The sequence below is a fragment of the Octopus bimaculoides genome, chromosome 1 (assembly GCF_046866305.1).
Source record: "Octopus bimaculoides isolate indiv1 chromosome 1, ASM4686630v1, whole genome shotgun sequence".
Classification (NCBI taxonomy): Eukaryota; Metazoa; Mollusca; class Cephalopoda; order Octopoda; family Octopodidae; genus Octopus; species Octopus bimaculoides.
This window is the reverse complement of record NC_142928.1, coordinates 122,496,790-122,511,208: the sequence shown is the minus strand read 5'-3', so window position 1 is coordinate 122,511,208 and position 14,419 is coordinate 122,496,790. Positions and strand designations below refer to the sequence as shown.

Sequence of the window (14,419 nt, the reverse complement as noted above, 5' to 3'; positions counted from 1 at the left end):
AAATTCCGATGCTATATTACAGGAATGGAAGGCAAGACAACAGTAAGTAATAGTCGAATGAAATTACAAATGCTGTGTCCTGTCAATCAGATTTAGGTTTACTCATCCTGCATGTGTGTATTATATAAGAGAAAAACATATAACAATAATTGAAGTAGAAATAAGATGGATTTCATATATGAACTTCTGTTTCTTCTTCAAGTTGCAATCCAACAACTTTTAGTGTTTGGCCCTGACTTTTGTTAATGCTCATATCAGAACCAAGAAGCTAGAAAAATGGATGTATCATATAGAAGAATAGCTTTACAGAATCCAGATGGTTACAATGGCACTGAAAAGACTACAAGTCAAGTGGAACATCCATTTGGCACTGTTTCTTTTGACATTTGAATAGGAAATATATCATGAATGAAGCTAGAATAATAGCCATATGATATAGAAGAATAGCTTTAGGGAATCCAAGTGACTGTGCGATGGCTCTGAGAAGAACACCGGTGAAGTGGAAGACTCATTTGTCATGGTTTCTTTTGACATTTGAATAGGTCATATGCTCAAGGGCAACTGAAAGATTCAGTTTTGAATCTGAACCAGGGTGAGACTAGAACTACCAATTTAGGTTTGCGTGTATCTCATCCTCATTTTCTGCTGCACGCTGTGCATTTGCTTGGTGTTCGTTTTTTGACAGTCATTTTTTAGGATGCACCTGGAGGTACTGGTAAAATTTTTATAACTAACCTTCTTTTATCTGCAGTGAGACTCCAAAGAAAAGTAGCTCTAGCAGTAGTTTCATCTGGAATTGCTGCTACCCTCTTGCCTGGAGGGCATACAGCACACAGCACCTTCAAACTTCCATTGGATTTGAACTAAAGAGCCATCTATTTCTCTAAATAGCCATCTATATTATCATTATTATTTAATAATAATATCTTCATTATTTATATATATACATATATATGTAATTATTTTGAAAAATGTTTTGCATTTTGCATTAATGCAGACATGTAAGTAACTTATTTATTATCAAATATAATTATAATAAATTATCTACACAATATAAATTACCTAAATTAAATATAATAATATAAACTATCGACATGATTTTAAGTTACAAAACAATTTATTGTAATATTTGAATTTTCTTATTTTAAAATAAAATATCATGAAACTGCTTTTCTATCATTTATGACTTTATATACATACATATCTTCTGTAACTTGTTTCAGTCACAAGTCTGTAGTCATGCTGGAGCACCATCTTGAAAGGTTTAGTAGACCCCAGTATTTATTTTTAAGCCAGGTACTTATATTACTATTCTTTTATACATACACATACACACATGCATGTGTGCTGGTGTATGAATGTACATGTATATAAGTATATGTTTGTTAACAGTCCCTTGTCAACAAGTTGTCTACTATGTTGCTGAAGACAAGTGAAATGAAAACTCTTGAAAAACAGGAAGGATATCTGCCTGTAAAACAATAACTTAATAATACGTATTCAACTAACCCGTGCTAGCACGGGAAAATAGATGTAAGATGAATAAATAAAAAAACACAGACCTATATGAATGCATATACACAAACATACAAACACAAATATTTGATTCTCTGTCTGAAGAATTTCCAATAGGAGATATGTTACATATATTTTCTATTAGCAAATGAAACACATGTAAAGGTGAATAAATATACCAACACTTTTTCAATCTCCTGTTATGATATACACATGTGTGTGTATATATATATATATATATATATATATATATATAGCAGTCTACTCTGTGGAGTGGTTGGCATTAGAAAAGGCATCCAGCCATAAAAACCTTGCCAAAACAGACACAGAAGTCTAGTGCAGATTTCTGCCTGACCATCTCCTGTCAAACCATCCAACCCAAGCTAGCTTGGAAGGCAGGTGTTAAACAATGATGATGGCACACACACACACACACACACACACACACACACACACACACACACAATCAGACAGACAGACAGATAGATATGTATACACATATGTGCACAAACACACACAGATACATATATGCACTGTAATACATAAATGATAACCTATGTATCAGAGCATAAAATTACCTTTACAAGATAAAAGGAAATGGAATGAATATAGACTATAAGTGAATGGAGAATTTGTTACCTTTTAATGAGTTCATGCCAGTGTCAGTAATTCTTGTGTTCCCAAGTAATAAAACTTTCAAACTGCAAAGACAAAATTTGTATTCTAAATAACAATGCAATAAGCTTACTTTTTTTTTTTTTTACTAGCAATGATCAAATTTCTACAAAAAATGATTTATTGTCAGCCCTAAATCATTTCTATTCAAGCAAGAACTAAGACACAGAGCATTGTAATTGTGACTATCATATTTTGTTTTGGATAATGTGCATAAGGAACCATACTGGCTAATATATCATTCTTTTCTAAGATGTTAGCATGTGATTTAAGGCAAATTTGGTTTCCAGCAGCTCATTCACTGGTTTTGTAATTATATTTTTATCTGCAGTGGTAGTCTTAAAACAAATAAGCTTCAAGCAATAGACTCTAATGTGATGGCAGTTTAATGGTGATAGTTCTTTCAGGCAATAGTTTTCATGATGACAGACTTCCTTCAGACGATGCATATTCAAATAATAACGATCCATAAAAGGTTTAATGGTTCTTGGATGGTACATATGGTGTATATACTAATACATATATACCAGGGCTTGTGGCATTTGTTTGCACCAGACCAATACAGGTCTCAAGGATGAAAGAATGGGACTGGCTCTGAGCAAACCATGTTCACTATAAAACAAGGTGGTATCAAAAGGTTCCCAAACTCTTTTACTTGTTTCAGTCATTTGACTGTGGCCATGCTGGAGCACCACCCTCAGTCAAGCAAATCAACCCCAGGACTTATTCTTTGTAAGCCTAGTACTTATTCTGTCGGTCTTACCTAAGTTTTAACATCATCTCCTTGAAAATAGTCACCTTGTACAGTAATATACTGGCCCTATCCTTCCCGCCACTAGCCTGGAAGTTGTTTTCCGTCAGCAAGTCGGGGACCTTCTGCAATTCACTCTGGATGTTGACAATGGTGTTAAACATTTTCATCTTGGGGAAGAGATGGAAGTCTACAGGTGCTAAATCTGGTAAATAAGGTGGGTGCAGAAGAGATACCATGATGTTTTTGGTGACAAACTCACAAGTGGGGAGAGCTTGGTGACAGGGTGCATTATCATCATGAAGAATCTAATTCTTTGTGCTCCACAGATTCAGTAGAATTCTCAATAGACGGTCTGGCCCTGGGTTAGGGTTCTCAATGTACAATATCACATTTTCAGGGGTGATGCTCACGGTAGGTCTTCCAGATCACTCATTATCTTTCAGGTACGTTTTTCTGCTTTTGAAGTGCCTGTGCCATGCAAAACATTGCATATGACCCATTGCCTCATCACCGTAAGCTTGTTGAAGCATGATCAATGTCTCTGTAGTAGACCTCCCAGCTTTGAAGCAAAATTTCACACTGGCTCTTTATTCCAACTTCCTGTCCATGACAAATGCAACCATGTTCTGCCATCTGTTGGCATGCAAAAGAACTAGTCTGGGAACTTTTTGATACCACCTTGTAAACCTCCCATGCCAAGTGGAGTAATTTATTGAGTGTTTGACAAAAAACTAAAATAAACTCCTGAAGATAATCCAGGTACCCTAAGGCAGATATGTATAGTTATACTTAACCAATATTTGGCATCCCATACAACTCCATACATGCTGTGAATGTATTGCCTTATCTTCCATCATGGAAGATGCATGAGTTGGGAGATGATAAGTGAACTTGGGCCTAGGTACTTGTTTCTAAAAACAGTCTGAGCACAGCTGAGGTGATTAAGTTACTGCCTCTGTAATACTGTTGAGCAATGGTGAGAGACTAGCTAAACATGTACCTAGGACAGTGTTTATGGTATAATATAAAAAATCTACTCTCAGTTAGCAGAAAGTAAATAATCTCAAGACCATGACTTTATAATGATTGATAATTCCAAAATAATAATAATTATTTCTAACAAGGAACAAAACCAGAAACTTGTATGGTAAGGGCTTGTCAATTTAATCAACGCCAGAACTTGAGATTTGCAATGTATTTCAACAAACCTGGAAGTATGAAAGGCGAAGTTGACCTTGTCAAGTGTGCAAGAAATACAGCAAAACATTCTATCCAACACTCTAATTTACTGCTACAGTTTCAAAGTTATACAAATAATTGTCTCCTTTTTGTATGTGATTTGCTAGATTCTTGATGAAAACCCATGTGTTGAAACAGATTTTCTCTATTTTGGGGGAATCAGTAGCTTCTATTTCATCACTGGTTTTATTTCACCTCTTTTATTATTATTATTATTATTATTATTATTATTGTTATTATTGAGAGAGCAGTGCATGCCACCAAAGTGACACTGGGATAAAATATATGAAACCCAGTATACCCATCCTGACTACCCATCTGATAAGGGTACACCAGGCACATGCATCACAACCATATGAGCATGACACCTTGCAGGTGGGGGGGCCCAGTTAGAATTTTCTTCATATCAAGTAGCCCATCCCATTCAAAAGGTCCCTGAGTAAGGTTTGTTTGAGGATGATGAACGAAACACCTATATTTCCAGAGATGAGATATTCAAACCCCCAACACATTCCTCTCAACACATGGCTATGATGCACCCCCACTACTTCTGCTTGTGATCAGAGATGCACATATCATCAGCCATTAAGGGACATGCTCAACTGGTTAAGGTTAAACAACTGACAAGCAAATCTGTGGTATTGAGCAGAATATTTGCTGTAGCCCATCTTTTATACCAACACAAAACAATGTACATGATAACTCTTCCAATTAGTTAAGATCAGAAGCCATGAAAGCCACTGCCTGGAACTGCATCAGGACATTAGAGCCACTACCTGGTACTGCATCAGGGCATTTTATTATTATTATTATTAGGCAATTCATTAACATTTAACCATTAAACTAAATGATAGTTCGATTAATTGTTCGGTCACTCAATTACTTAACAAATGGATGGATAATAATAAAAGAACTGAAATCGACTCAGAGTGAGTGTGTTTGTTATTGGCATAATGATCCTCCCAACACAGGCTATGGTAATTTCTGTACCTCAGAACTAGCAAAATGCACACCACCTCTACCCAAATCTGCTCAATATAGTAAGCTCTCTTCTACAGTGCCTCACACAACTAAACATTTTGCTCTATTCTTTTTTTCTTTCCCCATAACAGCAAACCTCAGGAACTTACTCCATGCTTATGGTATTTATTTCCCTCTCTCAAACATCAATACTAAAAGTGAGGTTAGATATGACAACTACATAAACTTCACCTATCTGGAAAATCCTACAAACATAATGAGCACTGCACTTCTTTTCTGACTAAATGATAACAAGATATATGACAGTCCTAAAAATGTTGCTAGTTTATGTGTAAAAGAACTCAGGATATTGTCATTATAAAATAAATCTTAGGCATAAATGGAATAAATTTACTTTCAATTAGCAAGGGTTGACAGGCCATATAGAAAAAAACATCAAGTTTTATTTGCCTTTGAACTTTTAAACTATGTGTACTAATACATTATGGTGTAAATAAATGAGAAGGCCAGTAGATTAACAAATAGGTCAGTCGCTTGATCTTACATTTATTTCCAATTAAGATTTATTAATGACTTCAGACACAGAATCTGTCTGAGAGATTTTTTTTTTCTTTTTGAAAGGTGACCTAATACACTGATATTTTTTATTTTTCTTCTTTTTTTTTGTTTTGTTTTGCTTTTTATGACAGTTATAAGAAATATTCTATACAAGCATAGAATGGTTTTTTTCATTCATCAAAGCATTCATATTATCACCATTATACCGACAACTACGCTACTTGGAATCATCATCATTATATAGACGGTTATATAACTTAACACACAGCCCTCCTCATCATCTTCATCAATAATAACAATAACAATAATAATGATAATAATAATAATAATAATAAGGCAAGCCAGCGGAATGATTAGCATGCCAGGCGAAAATGCTTACTGACATTTCATCCCACTTTACATTCTGGGTTCAAATACTGCTGAGGTCAACTTTGCCTTTTATCTCTTCGGGGTCAATAAAATAAGTACCAGCTACATGGCTGGGATCAATGTTACTGATTTATACCCTCCTCAGAATTGATGGCCTTGTGCCAAAATTTGAAATTATTATTATTATTAAGTGAGAGAGCAGTGCATGCCATCAAAGTGACACAGGGGTACAAATATATGAAGCCCAGTATACCCATCATGACTACCCATCTGATAAGGGTACACCAGGCACATGCATCACAACCATATGTGTGCAACATGGTGATCTCATATTAAGATAAACAGTGCATGACCTTGCAGGTAGGGCCCAGTTAGAATTTTCTTCAAGTTGAGTAGCCCATCTCACTCAAAAGGTCTCTGAATAACATTCGTTTGTTTCACCCATGTTTCCAAATGTGAATTATTCAAACCCCAAAGAATTCCTCTCAACACTTGGCTATGATGCTCCCCCATTACTTCTGATTGAGATCAGAGATGCACATATCGTCAGCCACCAAGGGACATGCTGAGCTGATTAAGGTCAAGCAACTGACAAGCAAATCTGTGGTATTGAGTAATTACTATTATTATTATTATTATTATTATTATTATTATTATTATTACTAGCAGAACCTGTGAATATTTTACAGAATTAATAGTAAACTTCTTGGGTTATTCCTGCAAACTTTGTCCAAAAACCCTGAAAGCGTAGCCCGTGTTGTGTCTGTATAGAAAGATAGTCACTCATCTGCTATTCATTGAAAAGTGAGGGAAATTGGAATACAATGATTACTTAATGCACGTTTTATATATACTTTACATACTTGATGCACAATTTTATAGACTTAATATGCAGTGTTCATAAAATAAATATTCAGTCTTATTTTCCCATTTTTGCCATAAACAGGAAAAATTGGATTTTAAAATTCACATTGTCACACTTTCATATCTAGAAAACAAAAATTTTATAGTAAAAAATGTTATTTTAAATATAGGGGTCACAATTTTACGGGGGTAAAAATTTAATGCAACATTGCATACTCTGAAAACCACATCAGTGATAACTTATAAGCCAAGGCAATGGTTCAGAGCCAATACACATTTCAATTTGCATACACTTTTGAGTCCAATACTGCTTTTCAGACTATGTTCTTCATGTAAGGTCTCCTTCTTCTTTTCTCTTGTATGTCAGTGTTGATAACTTTAACTTTCACAGCAGATAATTTGTGAGCTCTTAAGAATGCAACATATAGCTGACCCTGGCTGAATACAGGTCCAGGCAAGAATAACTCCACTTTGTCAAATGTTTGCCCTTATGATTTATTGATAGCCATTGCATATGGCAGGCGAACAGGAAACTGGTTTCTTTCCAAAGTGGATGGCAAGTTGGGGATATGCAGACGTTAAGTGATAAGTGATATAAAAAACTTAGTTCAATGGAAAAAATTTTACTTTTCACTAAGCACTCACCATTGTTACCACCACCACCATCATCTCTCTCTTCCTCTCTCTCCCCTCTCTCTCTCTACCTTTCTTTAATCTCATTATCAGAACATCACCCCTTTGCTAAAATTGTATTCCTAACACTCCTCTATATCACTACCTTCAACTAACTTTCTTAACCATGTAATTAATATTACGTTCCCCCTCCCTACCACATGTCATGGGACACTTCTTACTCTGTCTTTTTTCTCTTCCTCTCTTTCTTCCTCTCTCTTTCTACCTGCTATTATCTACCTGCCTTATCCTTTTTATTCTCACCCTCTTTTCTTTCTCCCTCTTTTTCTCTAATCCCATGAAAGTGCTACCAACAGACTAAGTAACGAATGACAAGCAGAATTATTATAAGATTATTATCATCATTATTATTATCATTATTATTATTATCATCATTATTATTATTATTATTTTACACCTAATTTTTCATGCAAGCTTGAGTTAGATAAGTTGTGACAATCTGAGTCAGTTCTAATTCAGATTTACTACCCTCTTAGACAAGTGTGTAACATGTCCCACTAGTGAGTATAGTGTGCTTTCTATGGCTAGAAGATCTTCCTGTTACCAACCACTTTACAAACTTTATTTTATCATAACATCAGCACCAGACTGGTTGTTTTGTCCTTAGCCAGACTGAAGAGTCCCCTCTGTCATATATTGTCACTATCTTTTGATTTGGAGAGGTTTCTTATTTTTTCTTCCAACATACCCATTCATTATGTCAGGTAAGATTGACAACCTTGTCAAGAATACATTGCAAAATAACTGGAAACCATAAAACAGACAATAGTAGATATCATTTTTATGTATAGCATAAGCCAGACAATGCATTTGGGAGTGATGACTTTTAAACAACATGCTTGACAAAGTTTGTTTCATAAATACACTTTACTAAATCTGAGGATGCACCATTGAAAAATAGTTGTTTTGATTAATTTGAAATTCCAATATTTTTACAGATCTCAGATTTCCATATCCTAGTTTGAGAACCCCTGTTTTAACCAGTACTATGAGTACTAAAGAGGTTGTTTTATTCAGACAAGACTAAACAGACTCCCTTCTTTGCATTGACTTCATTTGTTTGCTCCTTTTTTCTTTTCATGCACACAATTTCATATGTAGACAGGAGACATTTTCTATCATATCACTGATACTAGTGGGCATAGTATGGTATCTAGTAAAGCAATATTATATAAGCAATTAAATGACTATGATTCAGTATTACTGCTAATTTATACATAGTTATGGTGAAACTATGATACTCAGTGTTTATTACTTTCTGGACTTGCAATTACAAGAGAGAGAAAGAGGAAGGGCATCCAGTCATAGAAACCAAGCCAAAACAGGCTATGGAATGTGGAGCAGTCGCTGGCCTTGTCTGTTCCTGTCAAGCCTTGCACTCCATGCCAACCTAGAAAATGGATGCTAAATGATGATGATGATATTGTTTATGGAAATTAGTCCAAACAGTAATGCAGTAGTATGAATGCCACTCAAATATAAATTTAGTATAAACAACAATTTCCTGCTACCTAAAAAAACAGAAGTAGGTAAGTGGATTATAAAAAAAAATTACAGTTGCTGACCTGTGTATTTTGCCGACACCAGTCATCCCAGTATCTCCTACATTGATGTAATTGGTTAAATCAAGGGTTGTTAATGGCACCTCTGCAAGAAGGAAAGAATAATTTTAACACAAAAGAGTAAAATACCAAAATTAAAATTATAACTAAATTAAAATATTTTATTTCTCGTTGTTGTTGAAGTTGTCATGTCACAGATCACCTTAGATCAAAAGATGTTCTGGCTGTGTATTTTTTATCATTTGTTCCAGTCATCAGACTGTGGCCATGCTGGGGCACCACCTTGAAGAATTTTGGTTAAATGAATCAACACCAGTACTTACTAATTTATTTTAAGCCTGATACTTATTCTATCAGTCTCTCTCTCTCTACTAAGTTATAAGGACATACACACACCAGCAACAGTTGTCAAGCAGCAGTAGGGAACAAACAAGACACAAAGACAGACATACACACACACACACACACACACACACACACACATATATATATACATGATTACTGAACAGTGAGAATAAACGATCACTACTTGATTGGTGGATAAGTATTCCTTATTTGTGGCTTAACTAGGCTACCAATGGATTCATTGGTAGCCTTGTTCCCTTAAAATGGCTCCCTTAAAATGTAAGAAGTTAACGATCAAAAAACTTGCCTGATGGAGGGGGGGGGATACTTCTCTGGAGATATTCCGCTGTTCAGCTCTTTTTTACATATAAATTTTTTTTTTTTTTACTACGCAATTTTTGATTACTAGATATGAAAGTATGACCATGTAAATTTTTAAATCCAATTTTTCCTCTTTATGGCAAAAATGGAAAAATAAGACTGAATATTTATTTTACGAGTGCTGCATATTAAGTCTATAAAATTGTGCATCAAGTATATTAAGTATATATAAAATGTCCATTAAGTAATCATCGTATTCCAATTTCTCTCACTTTTCAATGAATAGAAGATGAGTGACTATCTTTCCATACAGACACAACACAGGCTATGCTTTCAGGGTTTTTGAATAAAGTTTCCAGGAATAACCCAATAGGTTTACTATTAATTCTGTAAAATATTCACAGGTTCTGCTAGTAATAATAATAATAACTGCTCAATACTACAGATTTGCTTGTTAGTTGCTTGACCTTAACCAGTTGTGCATGTTCCTCAGTGGCTGATGATATGTGCATCTCTGATCCCAAGCAGAATGGGGGAGCATCATAGCGATGTGGACACCTTGGGCATGTGTCTTCAACTATAACCTCAGCTCGACCAAAGCCTTGTGAGTGGATTTGGTAGGCAGAAACTGAAAGAAGCCCGTGTATGTGTGTGTGTGTGTGTGTGTGTGTATTTCTGTCTATTTGTCCCCCACCATTGCTTGACAAGAAGTGTGCTCGTGTCACTGAAAATTGGTGGTTCAGCAAAAGGGACTGATAAAATAAGTACTAGGCTAACAAAAATAAAGAAGTCCTGGGATCAATTTGTTCAACTGAAACCCTTGAAGGTGGTACCCCAGCATGGCCACAGTCAAATGACAGGTGTAAAAGATAAAAGGTAAAAAATAGTGTAGCTTACTATATTACAGGACCATGTAGTGCAAGGAATTATGATAGTGTTATGTGACACAGGATAGTGAATTATAGTGTAATATTAAGAGTACCAAAAGATCATTTATTTTCAAGCAAACACTCTTATGTTATACCACAAGAAGATCCCTGTCAAAGTATCAGGGACTTACATCAGAGGCTTAATAAACCTTGCTCCACTGTGCAAGACCATCTCAAGCAGATTGAGAAAATGTATAGAGAAGGGAAGTGGGTCTAATGAGCTGTCCACCAAAAATTAAGCAGCATGTTCAAATAAGATAACCCAAGAAAAGATAAATCCATTAGGCTGGGAAGCTCCACCTCAACAGGTGGAGCTTCCCAACACTATCAGATTTTTACTTATTCAGGTTACTTGAACACTTTACCTGTAGAAAAACATTTAGAAGTAGGGATGATGCTGAATCAACCCACTAAACATATTTCTCATCTAAAGAACATGATTTTTTTTTTGCCCAAGAAATCAGAAAACTGGTTTGGAGGTGGGGATAAATACTAGAGCTAATAATGGGGATTATATTTTGAATACATAGATATATTTACAATATGTTTTATGTAGATTTCAATGTTACATGACATGCAACATTACTTTTTGGTACCCCAAATAATATAGTCAGAGTAGTATAGTGTAATACCTGGAGGAGTTCTGGTATTTTTTGTAATGATTGAAATAGATGTTTGTTTGTGTCTGGAAGGTAGAAATTATTCCAATACTTTCATATTCCAATATGTTTATACTCTTAAATTTCCATATTAACTGTTTGGTTGTTTATTTCAGTAGAAACTAAGTCTCTCTCTCTCTCTCTCTCTCTCCCTCTCTCAAAAAAAAAAGAAAAAGAAAAAAAAACTCATTTCTTGCACTATTTCTCTTCCCAAGACAACTCTGCCTGTTATTACAAAGAATATACTGATCTGTGTATGTTATTATACTTAGTCTTGCTCTGAAGATTAAATATATGAACCAAATGGAAAATATAACATGAATATCAAATGTTTCATCTAGTTCTTTTTTTTTTTTAATCTTTTACTTGTTTCAGTCATTAAACTGTGGCCATGCTGGGGCACCACCTTGAAGAATACATTTTTAGTCAAATGAATTGATCCCAGTACTTATTTTTCTTCTTAAGCCTGGTACTTATTCTATCAGTCTCTTTTGCCAAGCTGTAAAGTTACGGGGATGTAAACACACTAGCACTGGTTGTCAAGTGGTGATGGTGGTGTATGAACACACACACACACACATACATATATATGATAGGCTTTTATCAGTTTCCATCTACTAAATCCACTCAAAAAGCTTTTGGTTAGCCTGAGGCTATAGTAGAAGGCACTTGCCCAAGGTGCCAAACAATGGGTCTGAACCCAGAACCATATTGTTGGGAAGCAACTTTCTTAAAACCATGCTTGCACCAATGGGGACTTTTCTCTTTGTTTTTTGGCATCCAATTAGCTCTCAAATAAATTCCTGTAATTTTCTTGAACATTTAATAACAAACTTCATATTGCAAATTCCTTTCAAAATTGTTAGCTCCTACTGCCATTTAATGGTAGTATGTATTTTGTGTCTGGGATTTAGAATAGCTACATAGTATCCTTGAGTGATATAATAAGTGATTAATATTATTGGCAACAGGAAGAGCATTCAGTCAGAAAACAGTGCCTCACAAGGCTTTGGTCTGCAATGGGCTATAGTTGAATACTGTTGCCCATGGTGCCACACAAAGACGAGTGGCTTTGTGGTTAGGCTGTTGCACTCAAGATCTTACGATCATGGTTTTGATTTGCAGATCAAGTAGTGTGGGGTGTTCTTGAGCACCTCATTTCACTTTGCTCCAACCCATTCAGATGTAAATGGTTTTCAGCAATAGCTGGGAAATAAACCCTGAGATGGACTGGTGCCTGACTCAGCAGGGACAATTGTGAGTTCAGTCACTTACATGCCATGGAAAATAGGTTAAACCCTTAGCATTCAAACCATCCATATCCAGCCCAAATATTTTACCTATTTTATTGTCAACTCACACTTATGCTACAATATTATTCTAAAAATAAACAATCACATCATTCAGATCTCAAAGCTACAAGATAATGCATGACTAATTCAAATCAATGTGAATAAATAAGCATTACACTTGATAGAGTAATCTGAATACTAAAGGGTTAAACTCTGATCATGGAAATCCAGATTAAACTATTCATCGTCATCATCAACAGCAACATCCGTTTTCCATGCTGGTATGAGTTGGATGGCTTGACAGGGACTGGCTAGGCAGAAGACTACACTAGGCTTCGCTGTCTGTTTTTAAGCCTGGATGCCATTCCTAACACCAACCATGAAAAGAATAAAGTGCCACACAGTATGACTGAACCTGAAACCATGTGATTGAAAAGTAAATTTCTAAACAACACAGCAATGCGTGTGCCTAGCCATATACACACACATACACACACTTGACAACATTATTTGTATTTGTAATGCAAAGTGATAGCTATTAACAAAACTGAAATATCTTGTTTCACAAATCATGTTTTCCCTACAAATAATAAAAAGGAAATGATAAAAGAAAAAAAAAAAACAAAGCAAACCTACAAAATAATGGGAAGCAACTGCAAATTTATGTATGCTTCTGTCATATGATGCTCATTCCGAAACTATTTCCTAAACTACTAACATTAAAATCATATTACTTCAAAGAAGTAAAGAATATCTCTCAAAATACAGTAACATACAACTGCATATTGTTGTCACTTGGCAGCTGCTGCTACTCATGACATTATCATCATACTGCTGAAGTGATTGGCAATTAGTACATCCAAAACACTAATAAAAATAATAATAATAATAATAATAATAATAATAATAATAATAATAATAATAATAATAATAATAATAATAATAATAATAATAATTTTCTATTATAGGGACGAGGCCTAATAATAGTCATCATTTTCATCATCATCATTATTATTACTATTATTACTATTATTGTTATTGTTATTAATAATAATAATAGTAAGGTGAGCTGGCAGAATTGTTAGCACACCGAGTCAAATGCTTAGTGGTATTTCGCCTGCCATGACGTTCTGAGTTCAAATTCCGCCGAGGTCGACTTTGTCTTTCATCCTTTCAGGGTCGATTAAATAAATACCAGTTATGCACTGGGATTGATGTAATTGTGACAAGAATTTGAAATAATAATAATAATTATTATTATTAATGAAAGTGATAATGAGGTGAGCTGGCAGAATTGTTAGCACACCGGGCAAAAAGCTTGGCAGCATTTTGTCTTGCTTTATGTTCTGAGTTCAAATTCCGCCAAGGTCAACTTTGCCTTTCATCCTTTCAGGGTTGATCAAATAAGTATCAGTAATGCACTGGGGTCGATGTAATCGACTAGCGCCTACTTAACCCCAAAATTTTCAAGGCCTTGTGCCTAGAGTACAAATAATAATTATTATTATTGTTATTATTGAGTGAGAGAGAAATTAATGTCAAAGTGACACTGGGATATTAAATATATGAAGCCCAATATACCCATCATGACTATCCTTCTAATAAGGGTACACCAGGCACAGGATCACAAATAGGTGTAATATGGTGATCTCATATCAAGACA

The 14,419-nt window shown here is 35.0% G+C and overlaps 1 protein-coding gene across 1 annotated transcript in view; it reads right to left on the bottom strand.

The window, feature by feature from the left end:
- The window catches only part of LOC106872789 (uncharacterized), a 433,274-nt gene that overhangs the window by 25,655 nt on the left and 393,200 nt on the right, over positions 1 to 14,419 (bottom strand). Inside the window, exons 19-20 of the mRNA XM_052969923.2 lie at positions 9,214 to 9,295; positions 2,155 to 2,216 (exon numbers count right to left, since the gene is read on the bottom strand). Of these exons, the coding sequence (XP_052825883.2) occupies positions 2,155 to 2,216; positions 9,214 to 9,295 (144 nt within the window). The remainder of the gene's footprint in view (positions 1 to 2,154; positions 2,217 to 9,213; positions 9,296 to 14,419) is intronic.